The sequence below is a fragment of the Oncorhynchus keta genome, chromosome 29, assembly GCF_023373465.1.
Source record: "Oncorhynchus keta strain PuntledgeMale-10-30-2019 chromosome 29, Oket_V2, whole genome shotgun sequence".
NCBI lineage: Eukaryota > Metazoa > Chordata > Actinopteri > Salmoniformes > Salmonidae > Oncorhynchus > Oncorhynchus keta.
This window is the reverse complement of record NC_068449.1, coordinates 42,217,319-42,240,611: the sequence shown is the minus strand read 5'-3', so window position 1 is coordinate 42,240,611 and position 23,293 is coordinate 42,217,319. Positions and strand designations below refer to the sequence as shown.

Genomic DNA, 23,293 nt, shown 5'->3' with positions numbered 1-23,293 from the left:
ATGGCAGCCCCCGACGTAAAGGTTATCTCCGCTTTCATCATCATAGGCCTCCAAATGGGACCCCATACGCTCCAAAGGGGTCACTGCGAAAATGAAAGGGAGTCGACTAAGGTAATTAATAGAATGCTTTGGAATATCAGTCTCAGCTTCAGCATTATTTACGCTCGCCGTAGCCCATAAACAATCAATTGTTTATCCTTCTCTCTGGCAGTGATTCTCCTTTGATTCCATCAGGCAGTAATGGATTTTTATATATCTGTTTTATACCTATTAACTGCTCGCAGCTTGAGGCATGACAATGCATTCAACCGCCAACCAGCCAACCGACCGGCCCGGCATGCCCAAGTCCATTTCCCAGGCCCCCTAGGGAACGCTGCATGTCACCTGTCCCCCGTTTGCCCCCCCCCCCCTCCTCGTCGATCCCTGAGACAATAGATGGAATCTCACCTACGTTACTGCAGCCCCCGTGTCGCTTGAAATGGAACATCGCTCGCCTTTGGTGTGCCATCAATATTTAATGGACACCACTTCATTTTTCAATTTTTGGAGAGAGAGAGATAGCGAAAAGGTATGTGAAAGACAGGGAGAGAGAGAGGGAGAGAGAAAGGGAGAGAGAGATGTTATTGTCATTTAGCGTGAGGTGACACTTGTGACTGCAACCAGCTGCGGGCTGTCTAAAATGGCCTGAGGGAAGAGGGGGCAGAAAGAAGGGCTAGCTGCCGCTAACACCACAGAAACTCCTAATTGTTCTCCAACAAGACAAGGTCTCATATTGACCCCTCTCTCTCTCTCTCTGTTTTGTCTTTCTAGTTGCTTACTCACTAACAAAATGGGGTTTTATTCGATGACAGCTAAAGACCCTTGAGAAAGAAGCTATATTTTTGTATTTTTAGTCACTCATTCACTAACAACAACGGGCATCATTTGTTGGGAGCTTTAAGTCCAAGTGGCCTAGTTAGCATGTTCAGAAACCTACCTAGTTACAATTGCGTGTGTACCTCCAAAGCCCACAGCACTTCACTTGCTTTACTTGGTTTCATGCTTGAAGGAATTTCTCCGAAACGGTTCCGCAGTTCCCCTGCAAGTCGTCTTCATCTGATGTCTGTCACCACCATCTTATTTGCTCAGTACTCTCCTCAATCGGTGTGTATTGCAGTAGCCTCAAGTTCTTATTTTATCCAGCCCTGCGACTTTCTCTTACATCTTGAACATCCAAAGACACTTATGAGAAAGCGGAGGCAGAGAGTATTCCAGGAATGATTCCCCTCCTCTAATCCCTTTTAACTGCAGTACAAACCTTTGTGCTCCCATTCCCTCCTGTAGTGGAGTACAAGCATAAAGCGCTTTTTGATGTGAGCATTTGTTTTGTGTGTGTGTGTGTGTGTGTGTGTGTGTGTGTGTGTGTGTGTGTGTGTGTGTGTGTGTGTGTGTGTGTGTGTGTGTGTGTGTGTGTGTGTGTGTGTGTGTGTGTGTGTGTGTGTGTGTGTGTGTGTGTGTGTGTGTGTGTGTGATAATGAATTAGTGATGTTACACAGGTAACACTGTGTCTCTGTGTTCCCCTCTACCTCTCTCTACAGACTGGCAGGAAAGAGAAAGGAGACCCGCTGAACTCTGCCATCGACAAGATGACCAAGAAGACCAGGGATCTGCGCAGACAGGTGGGTCACAGTGTCCAAAGCTGAGTTTGATGGACGCCATGTTTGCACCAAAGAGTTTGGCCAAACTGGTCCCAAACGAATCCTTACATGATTAGCTATAGACGCCATATGTACACTAAAAAGGCAATCGTACAGGGACAGTCTGGCCAACTCTGTTCCAACACAAACCGGACATGACTGGATAAAAAGAGGACATTTTTGCAGTCCAAGGCAATCGTATCATGAACATAGTTTAGCCAGCTCAGTTCCAACTGAAACCGGACTTAATTGGCTAAAGATGCCATTTTTGTGCTCCAATGCAATTTATATGGACAGTGTGGCCAACTTGGCTTCAAACAACACCTGACATGATTGGCTATAATAGACACACCATATTTTCACTGAAAGGCAATCATACTATACATGGAGAGAGTTTGGCCAATTTAGGCTGAACCCAAATCTGACATAAATGGTTATATGATGGCCAAACCCTCCATAATACCTGATTCTGGGTCTGCACTTACACATTGCACTGACTGACTCTCCATCCTGCATAGACTGCTATTCACTTTACAAACACCGAGCTAAAGAGCCAAATGTGTTTCTGTCATTGAAATCTATCGACCCGATCTTTACACGTATACACTTGATTTCATGAATCCCGGGGAGTATAGAGGCTGAGAGCTCGGAGCTATTACTTTCTCCCAAATTGCAATGCTCCTCTCCATTAGTGGCCCAAAAGGAGACACTTCATGTAGTGTTACATCTTGTTATAGTAATCAAAAGTAAAATTGATTTCTTTGGGAAGGCAATCTCATTTTGCCTCCCTCCCTCTCTACCCATGAAAATATGTTTTTTTGTTGTTGTACTGTATAATTCATAGAAAAATGCAGGTGATGGTAGGCGACTGGTAGTCACAGTGACCTAAAAGCTATTCATTCACTTTTATTAAGAGGTGTAGTTCACCTGCTCTGTTGCACAGCATTTAGATGCCAAACAAGTGTTCATCTTAAAGGCTGACTACACCGCTCGCATCGTGTGCAAAAATCGTGTTGCATCGCGTTGCAAAAATAAATGTAGAAATCTATATTGTTCAATTATTGTTCCCACACTGCTCGCGCGCGACAACGAGCGTCTGCGTTGCCAAGAGCTAAAATAGAAGTCAGTTCTATTTCTGATGCAGATCGCGCTGCAAGTCCTGCCTCTCCCATCTCATCATTGGTTTATATAAGCAGGTACCTGAAAGACAAACGAGGCCAGTGGCGGTAATGCACCTAATTCATGAAAGTTGCCAATTGCAATGTAAAGTCAAGAGAAGAAAAAGCCTAGAAGGAGGAGAGATGACAAGAAACAGTTTCTGGATTAATTGGTAGAGTAGAGGACCTTCAGCATTTCAGATAATATAACAACTCAATGTTTATATCCCAGGACAAATTAGCTAGCAACAGAAAGCTAGCTAGCTAAATTGCCATAAATGTTGAATGCTTTTCGACCTGTCCCCAAATTAATATAATTGGTTCAGAGTTTGTTTTGATATTTTAACCTGCGTGTCGTGATCACGTTTGGTGTGGGGGGACAAAATACATTTATGCACGATGGCGCACGATGGCGCACGCCCGCAGGCAGTTTGGGTTCCATGTTACGGTATATCTTTAAAATAGCAATGACCTATAGTACCACAGCCATTAATAACTTAAATATTGGTCTAATAACCAATTAACTGAAAACAGAGATTGCTCAACATAGACTGAACATGGTCTTATGTACTATATGTACTCAATGTACTATATAGTCAGACATAGAAGAAACAGAGAGGAGACAAAGGGAACATATAAGAGACATACAGTGGTTTCTCCTTTAAAAGTTGCAGCGTATTCTGTGGCATGTTATTTAAGTGCCAACCACTGGTACCATTAATGCTAGTTAGTGCTAGTTTGACCACCAGAGGGCATCTTTGAGAAGCATTTGATATCCTTCAATAGTGGCTGTACGAGAGAATTTAAAACCTTTTTTGTAAGAACATAATATATATATGGAACTGATTTTAAGAAATGTTGCTTAACAACACTGTCATCTCAGATTTTCAAAATATGCTTTTGAACCATAGCTAAACAAGCATTTGTGTAAGAGTATTGATAGCCTAGCATAGCATTTAGCCTAGCATTCAGCATGCAACATTTTCACAAAAACAAGAAAAGCATTCAAATAAAATAATTTACCTTTGAAGAACTTCAGATGTTTTCAATGAGGAGACTCTCAGTTAGATAGCAAATGTTCAGTTTTTACAAAAATATTATTTGTGTAGACAAATCGCTCCGTTTTCTTCATCACGTTTGGGTAAGAAAAAAAACTAAAATTAAGTCATTAAAACGCGAACTTTTTTCCAAATTAACTCCATAATATCGACAGAAACATGACAAACGTTGTTTAGAATCAATCCTCAAGGTGTTTTTCACATATCTATTCGATGATAAGTAATTCGTGGCAGTTTAGTTAATCCTCTGAAGAAATGGAACGCGCATGGACCTGGAGATTACGCAATAATTTCGAAACACGAAAACCGGGCGGACACCTGGTAAATGTAGTCTCTTATGGTCAATCTTCCAATGATATGCCTACAAATACGTCACAATGCTGCAGACACCTTGGGAAACGAGAGAAAGGGCAGGCTCATTCCTGGCGCATTCACAGCCATATAAGGAGACATTGGAACACAGCGCCTTCAGAATCTGGGGCATTTCCTGTATGAAACTTCACCTTGGTTTCGCCTGAAGCATTAGTTCTGGGACACTCACAGATAATATCTTTGTAGTTTTGGAAACATCAGAATTTTTTCTTTCCAAAGCTGTCAATTACATGCATAGTCGAGCATCTTTTCGTGACAAAATATCTTGTTTAAAACGGGAACGTTTTTTATCCAAAAATTAAAAGAGCGCCCCCTATCTCGACGAAGTTAATTAATTTGATTAATATTATGGTGTTTCTGTTCCAAGAACAACTAAAAACCCGCTCGGTTACCGTTAGGATGAAATGGATAATATGGTGCTGTACAACGTGACGGTCGGGAGTAGGCTACAGTACTTGCGGGCACGCGGGAGACCGTGGTTCAATTCCCCGACGGGGAATAAGTAATAAGTAATATGATTATTGTGGCAGATGTTTGTGTATATAGCACTTTTTTTTTTTAGGTTTTCAATTTAGGCTGTCCTTGTAAATAAGAATTTATTCTTAACTGTCTTGCCTAGTTAAATAAAGGTTACACTAAGAGCATGACATTTCTACACAATAATTGTAGTCAAACCAATACCCAAATGGAGATTCAGTCAAAATAAAAATCTCATTGATTTATCAAGAGCAGTCCCCATGCTTGTCTCAGAGCAGTGTGAAACGGTGCTAAAATAGTTGTCGGCTATTGCTTCTAACTTCAATATGTTCTTTAAATAAATAAGACCTACACCACGTAACAGCACATTACTCAACACTAGTGAGACTCATGTCGCCTACGGTAGGCCTACAGTATATCGGAAAAAAATATGACGTGACTCTCCGCCAATAATTACATATAGAGGATTGGAGGATTCTAAATTAAAACCAAAATGGGTCACCCAGGGTCTCCCAGTGGCAGCCGGCACGGGAATCGAACCTGCATCCCAATCACGGTCGGATGTGATACATAATAATAATACTTTTTGTTGTATTATTTGTTTTGTCTTTTCTGGTGGAATAAACTGAAATTGCAACCAATCACAACTGGCACTAAAAACAGTGGGAATGTTTCCCTAGTCAGATCCATTATTAGTGCAATGCCCCTTAAAGTGTTGCTCTGTGCTACCCAGTGTGGCGGGGTAGCACAGAGCTCCTCCCCCTTCCTCCTCCTCCATTTCCTTAGCGCTAGGTCCGTCTTCTGTGCGCGGCTCTGCATTCCATTCCATGCCCCCTGCCCTCGTGCCTTGAACCTCGCACGCTTTTTGGATATAGCTGGAGAACTGCTGGGCAATCCCATTGTGCACAAATCGGGAGCCACGATCAACATATAGTCTTGCGAATAACCGGGTTAATAATATATCTGTGAGAATATCCAAGGGGCTTTTATATCATTCTAAATTAATAATAATAATGGCTTTGTTTAGATTATTTTGTTTTCAAATAACGGAAAATGAGCGAGAAAAGGGCCATTCTTGAACATGGGGTGAGACATTGTTACTAATTTGTAAACAAAGCCAGTTTGTTATTTCGAATTATTTCTGGTTTTAGAGGGAGAGAAACCTAAAAACCTACTGTCATCTTATGGGTCTCCCAGTCAAGGACGGCACAGGTATTGAACCAGCATCTGAAGCAATACAGAACCAGCATCTGAAGCAATACAGTTGCACTGCTTAGACCGTTGCACCACTCAGGTGCTGTACAATGTGATCGGTTGGGAGTGGGCTACACTACTACAGTAAGAGCAAAATAATAAAATAAAATAATAAAAACCTTTATTTAGCCTGTGGTAGGTAATACTGAAGTTGTGCATAACTGAGCAAGAGAACAGGTACATTAGAGTGTCTAGTTTGAGAAACAGACGCCTCACAAGTCCTCAACTGGCAGCTTCGTTAAAAAGTACCCGCAAAACCCCAGTCTCAACGTCAACAATGAAGAGGCGACTCTGGGATGCTGGCCTCCCCTCTGTCCAGTGTCTGTGTTATTTTGCCCATCTTAATCTTTTCTTTGTATTGGCCAGTCTGAGATATGGCTTTTTCTTTGCAACTCTGCCTAGAAGGCCAGCGTCCCGGAGTCTCAATTATTTTATTATTTGCAATAAAAGTGACTCCAAAATGATACATTTACCATTAATTTCTATTGGGCACAAAATAACCTGAAACTCAACCAAAGCAAACAGCAAATGCATCCAACAACATTGTAGAGTCACAAGCTTGATGTACTGTAGTCATTGCATGCTATACATTTGGGACAAAATACTTTTGCTCCCCTAAGATGGGGGACTACAAAAAGTGCTGTAATTTCTAAATGGTTTACCCGATATGAATGAAAATATCCTAAAATGAATGCTGACAGTCTGCTATTTAACCCCCATAGTTGTTGTGCCATTTAAAATCTAAAGTGCTCCAGTACAGAGCCAAAATAACAAACAAAAAATTCACTGTCCCAAAACATTTGGTGTTCGATGTAGAGGAGTGGAGACAGAGTGGAGAGAGAGTGGAGACAGAGTGGCGACAGAGTGGAGAGAGAGTGGAGACAGAGGAGACATAGAGGAGACAGAAGGTAGACATAGAGGAGACAGAGGGGAGACAGAAGGTAGACATAGAGGAGACAGAGGGGAGACAGAAGGTAGACATAGAGGAGACATAGAGGAGACAGAAGGTAGACATAGAGGAGACATAGAGGAGACAGAAGGTAGACATAGAGGAGACATAGAGGAGACAGAAGGTAGACATAGAGGTGACAGAGGGTAGACATAGAGGAGACAGAGGGTAGACATAGAGGAGACAGAGGGTAGACATAGAGGAGACAGAGTGGAGACAGAGGGGAGACATAGAGGTGACAGAGGGTAGACATAGAGGAGACATAGAGGAGACGGAAGGTAGACATAGAGGAGACAGAGGGGAGCCAGAGAGGAGACATGGAGTAGACAAAAGGTAGACATAGAGGAGACAGAAGGTAGATATAGAGGAGACAGAGGGGAGCCAGAGAGGAGACATGGAGTAGACAAAAGGTAGACATAGAGGAGACAGAGGGGAGACATAGTGTCGCTCTTGCTGTTGGTGAGTCTCTGATCCACCTCTACACAGACGACACCATTCTGTATACTTCTGGCCCTTCTTTGGACACTGTGTTAACAACCCTCCAGGTTAGCTTCAATGCCATACAACTCTCCTTCCGTGGCCTCCAATTGCTCTTCAACCGATCGCTGCCTGCACCTGCCCTTCCTGTCCAACATCACTAGTCTGGACGGTTCTGACTTAGAATATGTGGACAACTACAAACACCTGGGTGTCTGGTTAGACTGTAAACTCTCCTTCCCCAGACTCACATCAAACATCTCCAATCCAAAGTTAAATCTAGAATTGACTTCCTATTTCGCAATAAAGCATCCTTCACTCATGCTGCCAAACATACCCTTGTAAAACTGACCATCCTACCGATCCTCGACTTCGGCGATGTCATTTACAAAATAGCCTCTAATACCCTACTCAATAAATTGGATGCAGTCTATCACAGTGCCATCTGTGGTCCTTCTGTAGCACAGTTGGTAGAGCATGGCGCTTGTAACGCCAGGGTAGTGGGTTCGATTCCCGGGACCACCCATACGTAGAATGTATGCACACATGACTGTAAGTCGCTTTGGATAAAAGCATCTGCTAAATGGCATATATTATTATATTATTATTATTATCTGTTTTGTCACCAAAGCCATATACCACTGTGACCTGTACGCTCTCGTTGTCTGGCCTTCGCTTCATACTTGTCGCCAAACCCACTGTCTCCAGGTCATCTATAAGACCCTGCTAGTTAAAGTCCCTCTTTATCTCAGCTCGCTGGTCACCATAGCATCTCCCACCTGTAGCACACGCTCCAGCAGGTATCTCTCTCTGGTCACCCCCAAAACCAATTCTTCATTTGGCTGCCTCTCCTTCCAGTTCTCTGCTGCCAATGACTGGAACGAACTACAAAAATCTCTGAAACTGGAAACACTTATCTCCCTCACTAGCTTTAAGCACCAACTGTCAGAGCAGCTCACAGATTACTGCACCTGTACATAGCCCCTTTATAATATAGCCCAAACAACTACCTCTCCCCCTACAGTATTTATTTATTTTGCTCCTTTGCACCCCATTATTTCTATCTCTACCTTGCAAATCTAACATTCCAGTGTTTTATTTGCTATACTGTATTTACTTTGCCACCATGGCCTCTTTTTTTGCCTTTACCTCCCTTATCTCACCTCATTTGCTCATAATGTATATAGACTTATTTTTCTACTGTATTATTGACTGTATGTTTGTTTTACTCCATGTGTAACTCTGTGTCGTTGTATCTGTCGAACTGCTTTGCTTTATCTTGGCCAGGTCGCAGTTGTAAATCAGAACTTGTTCTCAACTTGCCTACCTGGTTAAATAAAGATGAAAAAATAAATAAATAGTGTAGACGTAGAGGAGACATAGAGGAGACAGAGGGTAGACATAGAGGAGACAGAGGGGAGACAGAGGGGAGACATAGAGGAGACATAGAGGAGATATAGTGGAGACAGAGGGTAGACATAGGGGAGACATAGAGGAGACATAGTGGTGACATAGGGGAGACAGAGGGTAGACATCGTGGAGACAGAGGGGAGACAGAGGGGAGACATAGAGGAGACATAGAGGATATATAGTGGAGACAGAGGGGAGACAGAGGGGAGACATAGAGGAGATATAGTGGAGACAGAGGGTAGACATAGAGGAGACAGAGGGGAGACAGAGGGGAGACATAGAGGAGACATAGAGGAGATATAGTGGAGACAGAGGGTAGACATAGGGGAGACATAGTGGAGACATAGTGGAGACATAGGGGAGACAGAGGGGAGCCATGGAGGAGACAGGGGGAGGGCAAGACGGGAGCAGAGAGGCAGGAATTACACAGCGGGTCTGATATAGTAATTATGTCACAACAGCCCCAGAGGAGGCTATTCAATGGTGCTAAGAGACACTAGGCCTTCCAGGAGGGAGGAGAACTGAGCAAAGAGGCTTTGCCTGTGAAGTGACTTTGTTTGTGTGTGTGTGTGTGTATGTGTGTGTGTGTGTGTGTGTGTGTGTGTGTGTGTGTGTGTGTGTGTGTGTGTGTGTGTGTGTGTGTGTGTGTGTGTGTGTGTGTGTGTGTGTGTGTGTGTGTGTGTGTGTGTGTGTGTGTGTGTCATACTCCCTTGTGTATAGCAGCCATCTCATGTTAGAATGCAGAAACACACACAACGTTTGACACCTTTGTGTCGTTGTGAAGACGGGAGATGGCAGAGAGAGAATGAGTACAATGACAGTGACAGCTGTCAGGAATACACACTGTGTGTGCAATAATAGTGTTTAACATAGTAATTTTTTAATGGCTACCTCGTCTCTGTACCACACACATGCAATTATCTGTAAGACTCCTCAGTCGAGCAGTGAATTGCAAACACAAATTCAACCTCAAAGAGCAGTGAGGATTTCCAGTGCCTCGAAAAGAAGGGCAACTATTGGTAGACGGTTTTAAAAAAATAACTTGAATATCTCTTTGAGCACAGTTATTAAATACACTTTTGATGGTGTAGCAATACACCCAGTCTAGAAAGATACAGGTGGCCATCCTAACTCAGTTGCCAGAGAGGAAGGAAACTGCTCAGGGATTCACTTTTTGCCCTGAATACAAAGTGTTATGGTTGGGGAAAATCCAATACCACACATAACTAAGTGCCACTCTTCATATTTTCAAGCATAGTGGTGGCTGCATTATGTTATGGGGGTGTTTTTAACCATGAACCACTTGGGAGTGGGGAGTTTTTCAGGATAGAAAATAAACAGAACAGAGTATTCTTTTTTGCAAGTATTTAAATTATAGTCCTATTGTAAAACGATTATAACACTGAAAAGGCTTTTTCTAAATTAAATGAAAATATCCATGTTATAATGTTACATGCAAGGATATACTATGTCATTTCAATTGATTAATTTAATAAAACAAACTATTCAATGTATTGTATATGACTTGCAGGGGCTCCCCGTAAAAAGACTGGGAGCCAACCGATAGCCTTCCCGTTTTTTACTTGTTGTTTATGTAGGCCAATCAAAGCGGCAGAGAGGGCTCAATGTGTAGCAAGTGGAGTGAGAGTTCACTAATGCAATGCAAGTTAGCGAAATTAAAAGGAGTAGGCTACAACAGGTAGGCTGTTGTTTTATCCGAATGGGTTTGGCCTCAATTAGCCCAGCTATCTGGCTAACTTAGCTAGCTAACGAGGCTCCTCCGGTCAAGACATGCCCTGTTAACGTTAAATGGGATGATAAATAACATTGCGGCTGCTACACGTTAGCAAGCCTTGGCTGTCGCCGAGTTGCCTTGGCGTCTCTCTCTTTCCCTCGGTCTGCTCGCTACACGCCCCTTATAACTTCCCCAGCTGCAGTAATAGAGCAAAAGAGCAGCCTATCCCTCACGCAGCAGTGCTCAGGTGAAACGCTTACGTTAAAAAAATAAACGCACGTCTTTTGAACGTCCGACAACAATGTATGATACTATTCGAATAGTGAAACTATTTTCAAACCCTCAAGCTCTAGAATGTATGTAAAATCACCAAGCTGGTCTGCATCTCCACCGGTGCGGGAAAATTCTCAGCATCAAAAGAGTGATCCGATTAAGATCCTACACCTGTGTGTGTGAGATACAGTACACCCAACCACATATCACATATACATATGTAGGCCTACAGATAGTCATTTCATTCTCTACCTGTTTCATATCAGTTTCTCTGAGCGCAGAACACATAAAGTCTAACATGTGGTATATGTGTAATTTACACACACTCATACAGTATATCATATATAAACATGTAGGCCCAGAGAATCATTTTGCAGACAGTTGCTTATACTCTATGGCCCTTATACATTTTTACATTTACATTTAAGTCATTTAGCAGACGCTCTTATCCAGAGCGACTTACAAATTGGTGCATTCACCTTATGACATCCAGTGGAACAGCCACTTTACAATAGTGCATCTAAATCTTTTAAGGGGGTGAGAAGGATTACTTTATCCTATCCTAGGTATTCCTTAAAGAGGTGGGGTTTCAGGTGTCTCCGGAAGGTGGTGATTGACTCCGCTCTCCTGGCGTCGTGAGGGAGTTTGTTCCACCATTGGGGGGCCAGAGCAGCGAACAGTTTTGACTGGGCTGAGCGGGAACTGTACTTCCTCAGTGGTAGGGAGGCGAGCAGGCCAAAGGTGGATGAACGCAGTGCCCTTGTTTGGGTGTAGGGCCTGATCAGAGCCTGGAGGTACTGAGGTGCCGTTCCCCTCACAGCTCCGTAGGCAAGCACCATGGTCTTGTAGCGGATGCGAGCTTCAACTGGAAGCCAGTGGAGAGAGCGGAGGAGCGGGGTGACGTGAGAGAACTTGGGAAGGTTGAACACCAGACGGGCTGCGGCGTTCTGGATGAGTTGTAGGGTTTAATGGCACAGGCAGGGAGCCCAGCCAACAGCGAGTTGCAGTAATCCAGACGGGAGATGACAAGTGCCTGGATTAGGACCTGCGCCGCTTCCTGTGTGAGGCAGGGTCGTACTCTGCGGATGTTGTAAAGCATGAACCTACAGGAACGGGCCACCGCCTTGATGTTAGTTGAGAACGACAGGGTGTTGTCCAGGATCATGCCAAGGTTCTTAGCGGTCTGGGAGGAGGACACAATGGAGTTGTCAACCGTGATGGCGAGATCATGGAACGGGCAGTCCTTCCCGGGAGGAAGAGCAGCTCCGTCTTGCCGAGGTTCAGCTTGAGGTGGTGATCCGTCATCCACACTGATATGTCTGCCAGACATGCAGAGATGCGATTGCCACCTGGTCATCAGAAGGGGGAAAGGAGAAGATTAATTGTGTGTCGTCTGCATAGCAATGATAGGAGAGACCATGTGAGGTTATGACAGAGCCAAGTGACTTGGTGTATAGCGAGAATAGGAGAGGGCCTAGAACAGAGCCCTGGGGACACCAGTGGTGAGAGCGCGTGGTGAGGGAGACAGATTCTCGCCACGCCACCTGGTAGGAGCGACCTGTCAGGTAGGACGCAATCCAAGCGTGGGCCGCGCCGGAGATGCCCAACTCGGAGAGGGTGGAGAGGAGGATCTGATGGTTCACAGTATCGAAGGCAGCCGATAGGTCTAGAAGGATGAGAGCAGAGGAGAGAGAGTTAGCTTTAGCGGTGCGGAGCGCCTCCATGATACAGAGAAGAGCAGTCTCAGTTGAATGACTAGTCTTGAAACCTGACTGATTTGGATCAAGAAGGTCATTCTGAGAGAGATAGCGGGAGAGCTGGCCAAGGACGGCACGTTCAAGAGTTTTGGAGAGAAAAGAAAGAAGGGATACTGGTCTGTAGTTGTTGACATCGGAGGGATCGAGTGTAGGTTTTTTCAGAAGGGGTGCAACTCTCGCTCTCTTGAAGACGGAAGGGACGTAGCCAGCGGTCAGGGATGAGTTGATGAGCGAGGTATATATATATATATATACACACATACATACACACACACACACACACACGTACACACATTAACAAACACTTAGCATCTCAACTTACCCTCATCACACATGCATAGATGGGACGTTTGATTGCCTACTCAGGATCGTGCATTAAATGTTGAGTAAATCAAAGGTGTGTGCAAACAACACATAAAGCAACCCGCCCTCCCACCCAGGTTCAAAATGACAGCCTGACCGCCTGTTTGATTTTCTTCAAAATTTTCTTCACAATGTGCCACTCAGTTCCGCTAGACAATGTGCCTGTCCCAAATGGCACCCTATTCCTTGCATAGTGCACTACTTTTGACCAGGGCCAATAGGGAATAGGCTGCCATTTGGGATGCACCCCAGGGGCCTAGTAACGTAATTAGAAAACGCCTTTTAAAATCCTGTGCACACCTTGGCGCAGGGTTGTAAATATCGCTGCGGCTGGGACACGGTTTACATCAGGCACTCAATCGTACATCCCACCCCCTCGTTTTCCCTCCTTCTCTATCTCTCTCTCTCTCTGCCTTGTTCAACTTTTTACCCCCGCCTCCCCCTGTACCAAGTGTGCGCCCCGTCCTTGGGTGTGCTTTTGTGGCCTTGTTACTCCAACAATATTGGGAAAGCAGTAAACTCTCTCCGACACGTGTATTATAATTATAGATGTTAGACCCCCCCATCTCACACACACACACACACACACACACACACACACACACACACACACACACAAAAAATAAGGTGGCTGTTTACAGATTTGCAAGGCCATGCACTTTTTAATCCTTTTAAGACATTTATTTCATTATCTATCGCGGTATTAAACCGAGGTGAGATGTTTATTGCGTGACTCCTCACGTTTTATGGTACAGTAAAGTGGTTTAAAGGAAATGAAAAGTGTTTAATAGCTCTGATTTACTCGCGCGAGGGAGTTCTGCCGCAATTTCATTTTCGACCCAGTAATTCTGAACCATCACTTCTAATTCATTCAAGAACAACTCTCAACAACTATGAAATGGTTCCAGTGTTACAAGGCCGATCACACCTAGTGTCAACGCGCCGGGCAATATTGTACTCAACCCCTATCCGACCTGGCCTCACCTGAGTTGGAATCCAAACTCTAAACATTACGGAGAGAATATGAAAATGCATGTGTCTTATTAGCCTCTGAGTTGGGGATCTGAAAACCTTATAACAAATCAATCAATCAATTTACTGTAAAAACCAGTGTTCTACTTTAAACGAACTACAATGTATAAAGGCTTTATATAAACTCAGCAAATAAAGAAACGTCCTTTCACTGTCAACTGTGTTTATTTTCAGCAAACTTAACATGTGTAAATATATAAACTGAGACATAAACTGAACAAGTTCCAGAGACATGTGACTAACAGAAATGGAATAATGTGTCCCTGAGAAAAAGGGGGGGTCAAAATCAAAAGTAACAGTCAGTATCTGGCGTGGCCACCAGCTGCATTAACCTCATAGTCCGCCCCATCCCGCATGCGGTCGCGTTACTACAGCCTCAAGCTCATTACCATAACGCAACGTTAGCGATTTCTAAAAATCGCAAATGAAATGAAATAAATATGCCTGCTCTCAAGCTTATCATTTTCTTAACAATCCTGTCGTCTCAGATTTTCAAAATATGCTTTAGAACCAGAGAAAATCAATCATTTTCCAAAACTATCAATTCCAAGCATAGTCGAGCATCTTTTCGTGACAAAATATTGCGCTTAAAACGGGCACGTCTTTTTATCCAAAAATGAAATACTGCCCCTATAGGACTAACAGGTTAAAATGGGCACGTCTTTTTATCCAAAAATGAAATAATGCCCCTAGAGGACTAACAGGTTATTAAGTACTGCAGTGCATCTCCTTCTCATGGACTGCACCAGATTTGCTGTGAGATGTTACCCCACTCTTCCACCAAGACACCTGCAAGTTCCCGGACATTTCTGGGGGGAATGGCCCTAGCCCTCACCCTCCCATCCAACAGGACCCAGATGTGCTCAATGGGATTGAGATCTGGGGGCCATGGCACAACACTGACATTCCTGTCTTGCAGGAAATCACACACAGAACGAGCAGTATGGCTGGTGGCATTGTCATGTTGGAGGGTCATGTCAGGATGAGCCTGCAGGAAGGGTACCACATGAGGGAGGAGGATGTCTTCCCTGTAACGCACAGCATTGAGATTGCCAGCAATGACAACAAGCTCAGTCTGATGATGCTGTGACACACCGCCCCAGACCATGACGGACCCTCTACCTCCAAATTGATCCCGCTCCAGAGTACAGGCCTCGGTGTAACACTCATTCCTTCGACAATAATCGCGAATCCAACCATCACTCCTGGTGAGACAAAACTGCGACTCGTCAGTGAAGAGCACTTTTTGCCAGTCCTGTCTGGTCCAGCGACAGTGGGTTTGTGCCCATTGGCGACATTGTTGCCAGTGATGTCTGGTGAGGACCTGCCTTACAACAGGCCTACAAGCTCTCAGTCCAGCCTCTCTCAGCCTATTGTGGACAGTCTGAGCACTGATGGAGGGATTGTGCGTTCCTGGTATAACTCGGGCAGTTGTTGTTGCCATCTCGGATTAACCGATCCTGTGCAAGTGTTTTTACACGTGGTCTGTCACTGCGAGGATGATCAGCTGTCCGTCCTGTCTCCCTGTAGCGCTGTCTTAGGAGACTCACAGTATGGACATTGAAATTTATTACCCTGGCCGCATCTGCAGTCCTCATGCCTCCTTGCAGCATGCCTAAGGCACGTTCACGCAGATGAGCAGGGACCCTGGGCATCTTTCTTTTGGTGTTTTTCAGAGTCAGTAGAAAGGCCTCTTTAGTGTTCTAAAATTTCATAACTGTGACCTTAATTGCCTACCGTCTGCAAGCTGTTAGTGTCTTAACGACCGTTCCACAGGTGCATGTTCATTAATTGTTTATGGTTCATTGAACAAGTACGGGAAACTATGTTTGAACCCTTTGCAATGAAGATCTGTGAAGTGGATTCGGATTGAGTTTATCATACATGCAGTCTTCACATACCATACTCAAAACATCTATAAGATGATTTCTTACTCTATAAAGGAGAATTGTAGTATTGAAGTTGATCTAATTGACCATAAACAATAATTGTTCATGACATTCCAATAAACGGAGACTAAATGCAGCAGTGCCAAAACACGTTGTGCAATAAAGAATGCATCCCAAATGGCACCCTATTCACTTTTAGTCCACTTTTTCTTTTGACCAGGGCTCATAGGACTCAGGACACATTTAGTGCACTATATAGGGACTATAGTGCCATTTGGGATAGACAAATCTGGTTTTCCCCTGTGTTTTTCTTCTTATTCTACTCCACTTGTACACTTCGTCTGGAACACAAGTGCTCTCACTTCTCCTCCAATATTTTTATTCTCTTTGACAGCATGTGTATCTGTCAGAGTTCTGGGAAAACAAGTCATTGCCCCAGTTAATCTGAGATGCGTCATCAAATGTCATTGGGTTTGTAAACGAGATTGAATGATGGTGATGAGACATCCATGCGTGGTGAAAGCTTACTCTGTGTTTGCGTTCCAAATGGCACCATATTCTTTATAGTGTCACGTTCTGACCTTCGTTCCTTTGTTTTGTCTTTGTTTTAGTATGGTCAGGGCGTGAGTTGGGGTGGGCAGTTTATGTTCTTTTTTCTATGATTTGGGATTTCTGTGTTTGGCCTGGTATGGTTCTCAATCAGAGGCAGCTGTCAATCATTGTCCCTGATTGAGAACCATACTTAGGTAGCCTGTTTTCACCCTTGAGTTGTGGGTGATTATTTTCTGTTGTGTGTCTTCACCAGACAGGACTGTTTCGTTGTCGTTTCGGTCTTTCACTTTGTTGTTTTGTATTTCAGTGTTCAGTTTGACTCATTAAATATTTACATCATGAACACATACCACGCTGCGCTTTGGTCCTCCCCTTCTTCCACCAACAACGGCCGTTACATATATAGTGCAGTACTTTTGACCAAAGTGCTATGGGCCACTATGCCACTATGTCGGCAATAGCGTGCCATTTGGGGCTACACCCATGTCTGTTTGTGGAGACTTGGGGGATGAGTCGCTCTGGTTAATTACAATACATGTATTTATTTTTTTATTTAACCAGGTAGGCTAGTTGAGAACAAGTTCTCATTTACAACTGGGACCAGGCCAAGATAAAGCACAGCAGTTCGATACATACAACAACACAGAGTTCCACATTGAATAAACAAATATACAGTCAGTAACACAATAGAGAAAAAAAAGGCTCTTAACACCTTGGCGCCACCCGCTTTGCCTTCTGTTAAGCCGGACAGGTCACCCAGCCTGCCAAGGTTCTGTATAAAGGTAATGGGGCATTAGCAGGGCCAGAATGAATAAGCAGGGCCCTGCCCGCTTTCTGCTAGCCTAAAAGCCACTAGAGAGAGACTGCCTGGGCCTTGTTCTTGTTTACAGGCTAATGCTTTCACTGTTTGCTACAGTAAGAGACGGAGAGGCTGAGAGTAGCACAGGCGAGGACAACTTCTAAAGTATGACTTTGAAGGATAAAGAGTGCATCCCAAATGGCTCACTATTCACTATACAGTGTACTACTTTTGACCGTGGCACAATAGGGAATAGGGTGCCATTTAACTTACTTTATCTTCATTTACTTGAATATGTATGTATGTATGTATGTATGTATGTATGTATGTATGCATGTATGCATGTATGTATGTATGTATGTATGTATGTATGTATGTATGTATGTATGTATGTATGTATGTATGTATGTATGTAGTTATTTTGCTCAACAACACATGGTAGCTCTAACCAAAAATATTGTGTGACCAATGACCCATTCAATCCCTTCGTTGACAGTAGACTGGCGCTGGGACAGGTAGCAGCCTTTTCACGGGCTCCTGACCAATGATGTTATTTAGTGTGTTTTTTGCACTGATCTTAACTGTTTTTTGTACATAATGTTTTCGTCATAGTTTCCTATGACCCGAAAACAGCTTCTGGACATCAGAACAGCGATCACTAACCTCGATTTGGATGAAGAATTCTACGTCAATGACTCAGCCGAGCACCCTAATGAAACTCCGGTGGAGAGTAAAGAAACCACCTCTAACCTCTGATCTATTGGCGAATGTACAATCACTGGAGAACAAACTAGACGAGCTTTGTTCGAGACTATACTACCAATGGTACCTAAAGAACTATTATCCTATGCTTCACAATGTCATGGCTGCATGAGGACATGGTTAATATAAATATTTCTGGTTTTTCAATGCATCGGCAGGACAGAACGGCAGCATCTCGTAAACTCAACAACGGGGGTGTATGTCTCTTTGTTCGATTCCAAGATGGCGTAGCAGTGCAGACATGTTTTGTTCGTCCTCTCGTGTACTTTTGTATTTTTCCGTCTTTTTTGTATATATTTCAATTTTATTTTCAATCTCTTCTCCATTTTAGTTCAATTATACCTTCCGGTAACCTGCCTCACACAATGAGATAGACCTTATAGCAAGAATCACCTAGCCATCAGAAGCTAACCAGCTAATTAGCTACAAGCTATTTAGTCACTGTTAGCCACTGCTAGCGGCCTTTACCTTCTGCACAGGTACCAGCCCTTTTTTTAGCTTGGATAATACTCGCCAGCCTACCAGTAACGGACTGTCTCTCCACTACAACACCGGATTCCTGCCGTAATCCCTGGACCATTCTCCTGATCTTCACAGCTAGCTAGCACCCACCGAGTTACCCAGTACCAAAACTATCCCTGATGCCCACCTTCTGGCCTACTCAGTTGTTTACCCGGACTCCACCCAAACACAATACTCCACTGGATCCCTGCCGTAAGCTCTGGACCTTGGCACCGGATCACCACTGCTACCGAGTGGCTAACTCCCCTGCGCCGAAGCTAGTCATGAGCATCTCCCGGATAGAAAACTAAATTACCACAATACCTCTTTCGCCATCTGGCTTGGATCCTTAGTCGACACAGCGCACCACCACGACAGGTCTCCATCCGCTGTGACTTCAACCAGCCTCTGTCAGACGTCGGAGCAAACTCTTCTACTAGATTTTAAAAATGCTTTTCGGCGAAAGCATGAGAAGCTATTATCTGATAGCATGCACCCACCTGAACCAGTTGTAAACAAAATAACTAGCGTAGCAGGCGCTACACAAAATGCTGAAATAAAATATAAAATATGCATTACCTTTGACGAGCTTCTTTGTTGGCACTCCAATATGTCCCATAAACATACAATTTAGCCAAATACATTTAAACTCAGTTTTTCACAATTCCTGACATTTAATCCTAGTAAAAATTCCCTGTTTTAGGTCAGTTAGCATCACCACTTTATTTTCAGAATGGGAAATAGTAGAGAGACAGAATAATAGTAGAGAGAATGATTTATTTCAGCTTTTTTTTCTTTCATCACATTCCCAGTGAGTCAGAAGTTTACATGCACTCAATTCGTATTTGGTAGCATTGCCTTTAATTATTTAACTTGGGTCAAATGTTTTGGGTGGCCTTCCACAAGCTTCCCACAATAAGTTGGGTGAATTTTGGCCCATTCCTCCTGACAGAGCTGGTGTAACTGAGCCAGATTTGTAGGCCTCCTCATTCATCTCTAGGAGACAGAATGCGTCTCCTTCCTGAGCGGTATGATGGATGCGTGGTCCCATGGTGTTTATACTTGCATACTATTGTTTGTACAGATGAGCATGGTACCTTGAGGCGTTTGGAATTTGCTCCCAAGGATGAACCAGACTTCTGAAGGTCTACAATTGTTTTTCTGAGGTCTTGGCTGATTTCTTTTGATTTACCCATGATGTCAAGCAAAGAGCCACTGAGTTTTAAGGTAGGCCTTGGAATACATCCATAGGTACATTTCCAATTGACTCAAATTATGTCAATTAGCCTATCAGAAGCTGGGACTGAACATCCACCTCTGAAACTGAATCCTCTGGATCCTGGACTTCCTGACGGGCCGCCCCCAGGTGGTGAGGGTAGGCAACAACACACACGCCATGCTGACTGTCAAGACGGGGGCCCCTCAGGTGTTTGTGCTTTGTCCCCTCCTGTACTCCCTGTTCACCCACTACTGCGTGGCCGTGCACGACTCCAACACCATCATTAAGTTTGCCGACGACACGACAGTGGTAGGCCTGATCACTGACGATAATGAGACAACCTGTATGGAGGAGGTCAGAGACCTGGCAGTGTGGTGCCAGGACATCAATCTCTCCCTGAACATCAGTAAGACAAAGGAGCTGAATGTGGACTACAGAAAACAGAGGGCAGAGCACGGGTCGAGAGGATCTATCATGGTCCAACCACACAAACACAGTTGCGAAGACAGCAAAACAATACTCATTATTTGTATTTGTTATTCAGTGTGTATTTATTCCTTGTGTGACTGTTTTGATGTTTTATGAAATGTTTTATCTCATCTTTAACTCTGCATTGTTGAAAAAGACCCCTAAGTCAGCATTTCACTGTTAGTCTACACCTGTTGTCTACAAAGCATAGAACAAATTTGCTTTGATTTGCTAGATCTGAGGCCATAGGTGGTTATTCACCGTCACACAAGGAGGCCCACACTATTAGCCAGATAATTCTGTGCAATGTTTAGACAGGCCCACTGGGCTAAAGATGAACCAGCCCATCTGGCATATGCCCGAAATGCCCTATGGCCAGTACCTTTCTGTGACTAGAAATAATGCCACGGTACTGCCGATAGCTGCTTTAAGGCCAAAGGGATCAAACAAAGTGAGAGACAATATGGGCGAAAGAGAACAAAAGAGAGGGTTGGAGAGAGAGGCTGAATCTGAAACTGTAAAAATAGCGTCCCAGCTGTGCCAAAAGTTGATTAATAGCCCTAATTGGGGAAAGAGAAGGGGCTGATTGTGCGCCGAGCTAATATCCTCAATTGTCTCGGCTCGATGAAATTACTATTCCTCAGATAGCCAGCTACCGCCACAGGCTGCGTCCCCATTTACAGCCTATTCCCTAAATAGTGCCTTAAGTTTGACCAGGGCCCATAGGGCTCTGGTCAGAAGTAGTGTGTTACTAATGGACAGGGGTTGCCTAGAGACGTGCCATGTGTTCCTGGCCTTGTCCTCCTGTTTGTTATGAATTCCTGTTGTCAAGTTACTTCATAACCGGGGCTCGCTCCCAATCTTGACTGACGGCTGATCCCAGGGCCTCCCCCCGTGGCGGCAGCGCAACAAATGCTACAGTACCCATTATAATGGTTATTAATTCTGCTGTTTGTTTATAGTGCAGGGAAATTGGAATCAGAGGAACAGCTGTTTCGTATTGTGACAGATGGCGCGTTGATAAGCCATACGAGAAATGCAAAATCACTGTGGTCTATAAACGAAAGCGTGTGTGTTCTGCAGTAGATCAATGTATGTGTTGATCTTTGAATGCTGTCGGCTGGTAGCAAGCACAAACTTAGTATTTAGGTTGGTATCAGTAATTCTGTTCGTGTTTCACTTCCGACAGATAACAATGGGCACAAAAAGACGATTCAAGTCGATAATATAGGATCGCTGTTTAACTTACAAATGCTTCCGTAGTGGCAAGTCACAGTATCTAGCTGGCTGACAATGACCCCCACACTGCAGTCAGCGTGACAGGTATGGTGTCAAACGGTCAGTCGTTGACGCTGTCAGCAGTCGTTTTGCCCTCCACTGACTCTCCCCCCGGCTACTCGCTTGGGCACCATCGCTGCCTGATAATCCTGTGGCATTGCTTCTACGGGCGGCGTTCTTGTGGCTTCACCACGGGGAGCCGGGCCTGCCACCAGAAAGGACTGATAAGAAAGGGAAGGAGGAGGGAGGCTGATAGACGAGCCCACGACACCCTTAAAGGCCCAGTACAGATTTTTTATATAAATATCAAATCATTTCTGGGTACAGTTAAGTACACTACATCACCAGGAGTATGTGGACTCCCCTTCAAATGAGTGGATTATGCTATTTCAGCCAAACCCATTTCTGACAGGTGTTTAAAATCGAGCACACCACCATGCAATCTTCATAGACAAACATTGGCAGTAGAAAGGCCTAGTGACAGTAGAAAAGCTTAGTGACTTTCAATGTGCCATGACAACAGGATGCCACTTTTCCATCAAGTGAGTTCATCAAATATCTGTTAACAAAGTGCTGTTAATGTGAAGTGGAAATGTCTAGGAACAGCAACGGCTCAGCCGCGAAGTGGTAGGCCACACAAGTTCACAGAACTGAGTGCTGAAGCGTGTAGCATGTAAAAATGGTCTGGACGCGGTTGCAACTCTCACTACCGAATTCCGAACTGCCTCTGGAAGCAACCTTAGCACAATCACAGTTCATCGTGACCTTCATGAAATGGGTTTCCATTGCCGAGCAGCAATGGAAACCCATTTCAGGTAGGCTGCTGACAAGCCTAAGATCAACATGCGCGATGCCAAACGTCGGCTGGAGTGGTGTAAAGCTCACCGCCATTGGACTCTGGAGCAGTGGAAACGTGTTCTCTGGAGTGATGAATCACTCTTCACCATCTGGCAGTCCGACGGACGAATCTGGTTTTAAGCTGCACAGAGCCCTGACCTCAACTCCGTTGAACACCTTTGGGATGAATTAGAACGCTGACTGCGAACTAGGCCTAATCGCACAGCATCAGTGCCCGACCTCACTAATGCTCTTGTGGCAGAATGAAAGCAAAGTGCCCACAGCAATGCTCCAACATCTAGTGGGAAGCCTTCCCAGAAGAGTGGCGGCAGTAGCAAAGGGGGGACCAACTCCATATTAGTGCCCATGATTTTGGAATGAGATGTTCGACGAGCTGGTGTCCACATACTTCTGGTCATGGTAGTGTACCTTACTGTTATAGATTTCCATTAAGATTGGCAAAAAAAAAGCATTTTATCAAAACAAGTGGACTGTCTATGAGTGGTCTGAGTGGGGAAGGGAAAACGGAAAATTAGCTGAGAGGCAGAGAGGTTTAGAAGTCTCCTTGTATTGGTCTGTTATCCACTCTGCAAATCAGCAGCATACAGCACAGTGAGCTCACTGAGACTCATAGCAAGGAGTTACAGTCAGTGTCAGAGTGGGGTAATGAACAGAGAGCCGGTCTTAAGTACATCTAAAAAAAACAAAAGGAATGTATTTGGTTCAAAGCATCTTCGACCTACAGGGAACCTCAACTGGAGATGGGGGTGACATTTGAACAAGTTAAACTCCCGGGGGTAACGTTTTATGGTCCGTTATCGAATCAAATGTTATTGGTCACATACAGGTGTTTAGCAGATGTTATTGCGAGTGTAGCGAAATGCTTGCGCTTCACAAGGGAGACGGGGGAGTGGGGGAATACGACTCCAGAAACACTCCAACGATTTTTTTGCCCTTTCAAAATTGGATTCTCTATTTTCTTCCTTATAATTTGCATA

At 44.2% G+C, this 23,293-nt stretch overlaps 1 protein-coding gene across 2 annotated transcripts in view; it reads left to right on the top strand.

The window, feature by feature from the left end:
- LOC118370746 (catenin alpha-2) overlaps window positions 1-23,293 on the top strand; it is a 724,633-nt gene that overhangs the window by 539,081 nt on the left and 162,259 nt on the right. For both annotated transcript variants that reach the window (XM_052486587.1, XM_052486588.1), the window contains exon 8: window positions 1,578-1,658. In XM_052486587.1, coding sequence (XP_052342547.1) covers window positions 1,578-1,658 — 81 coding nt within the window. The remainder of the gene's footprint in view (window positions 1-1,577; window positions 1,659-23,293) is intronic.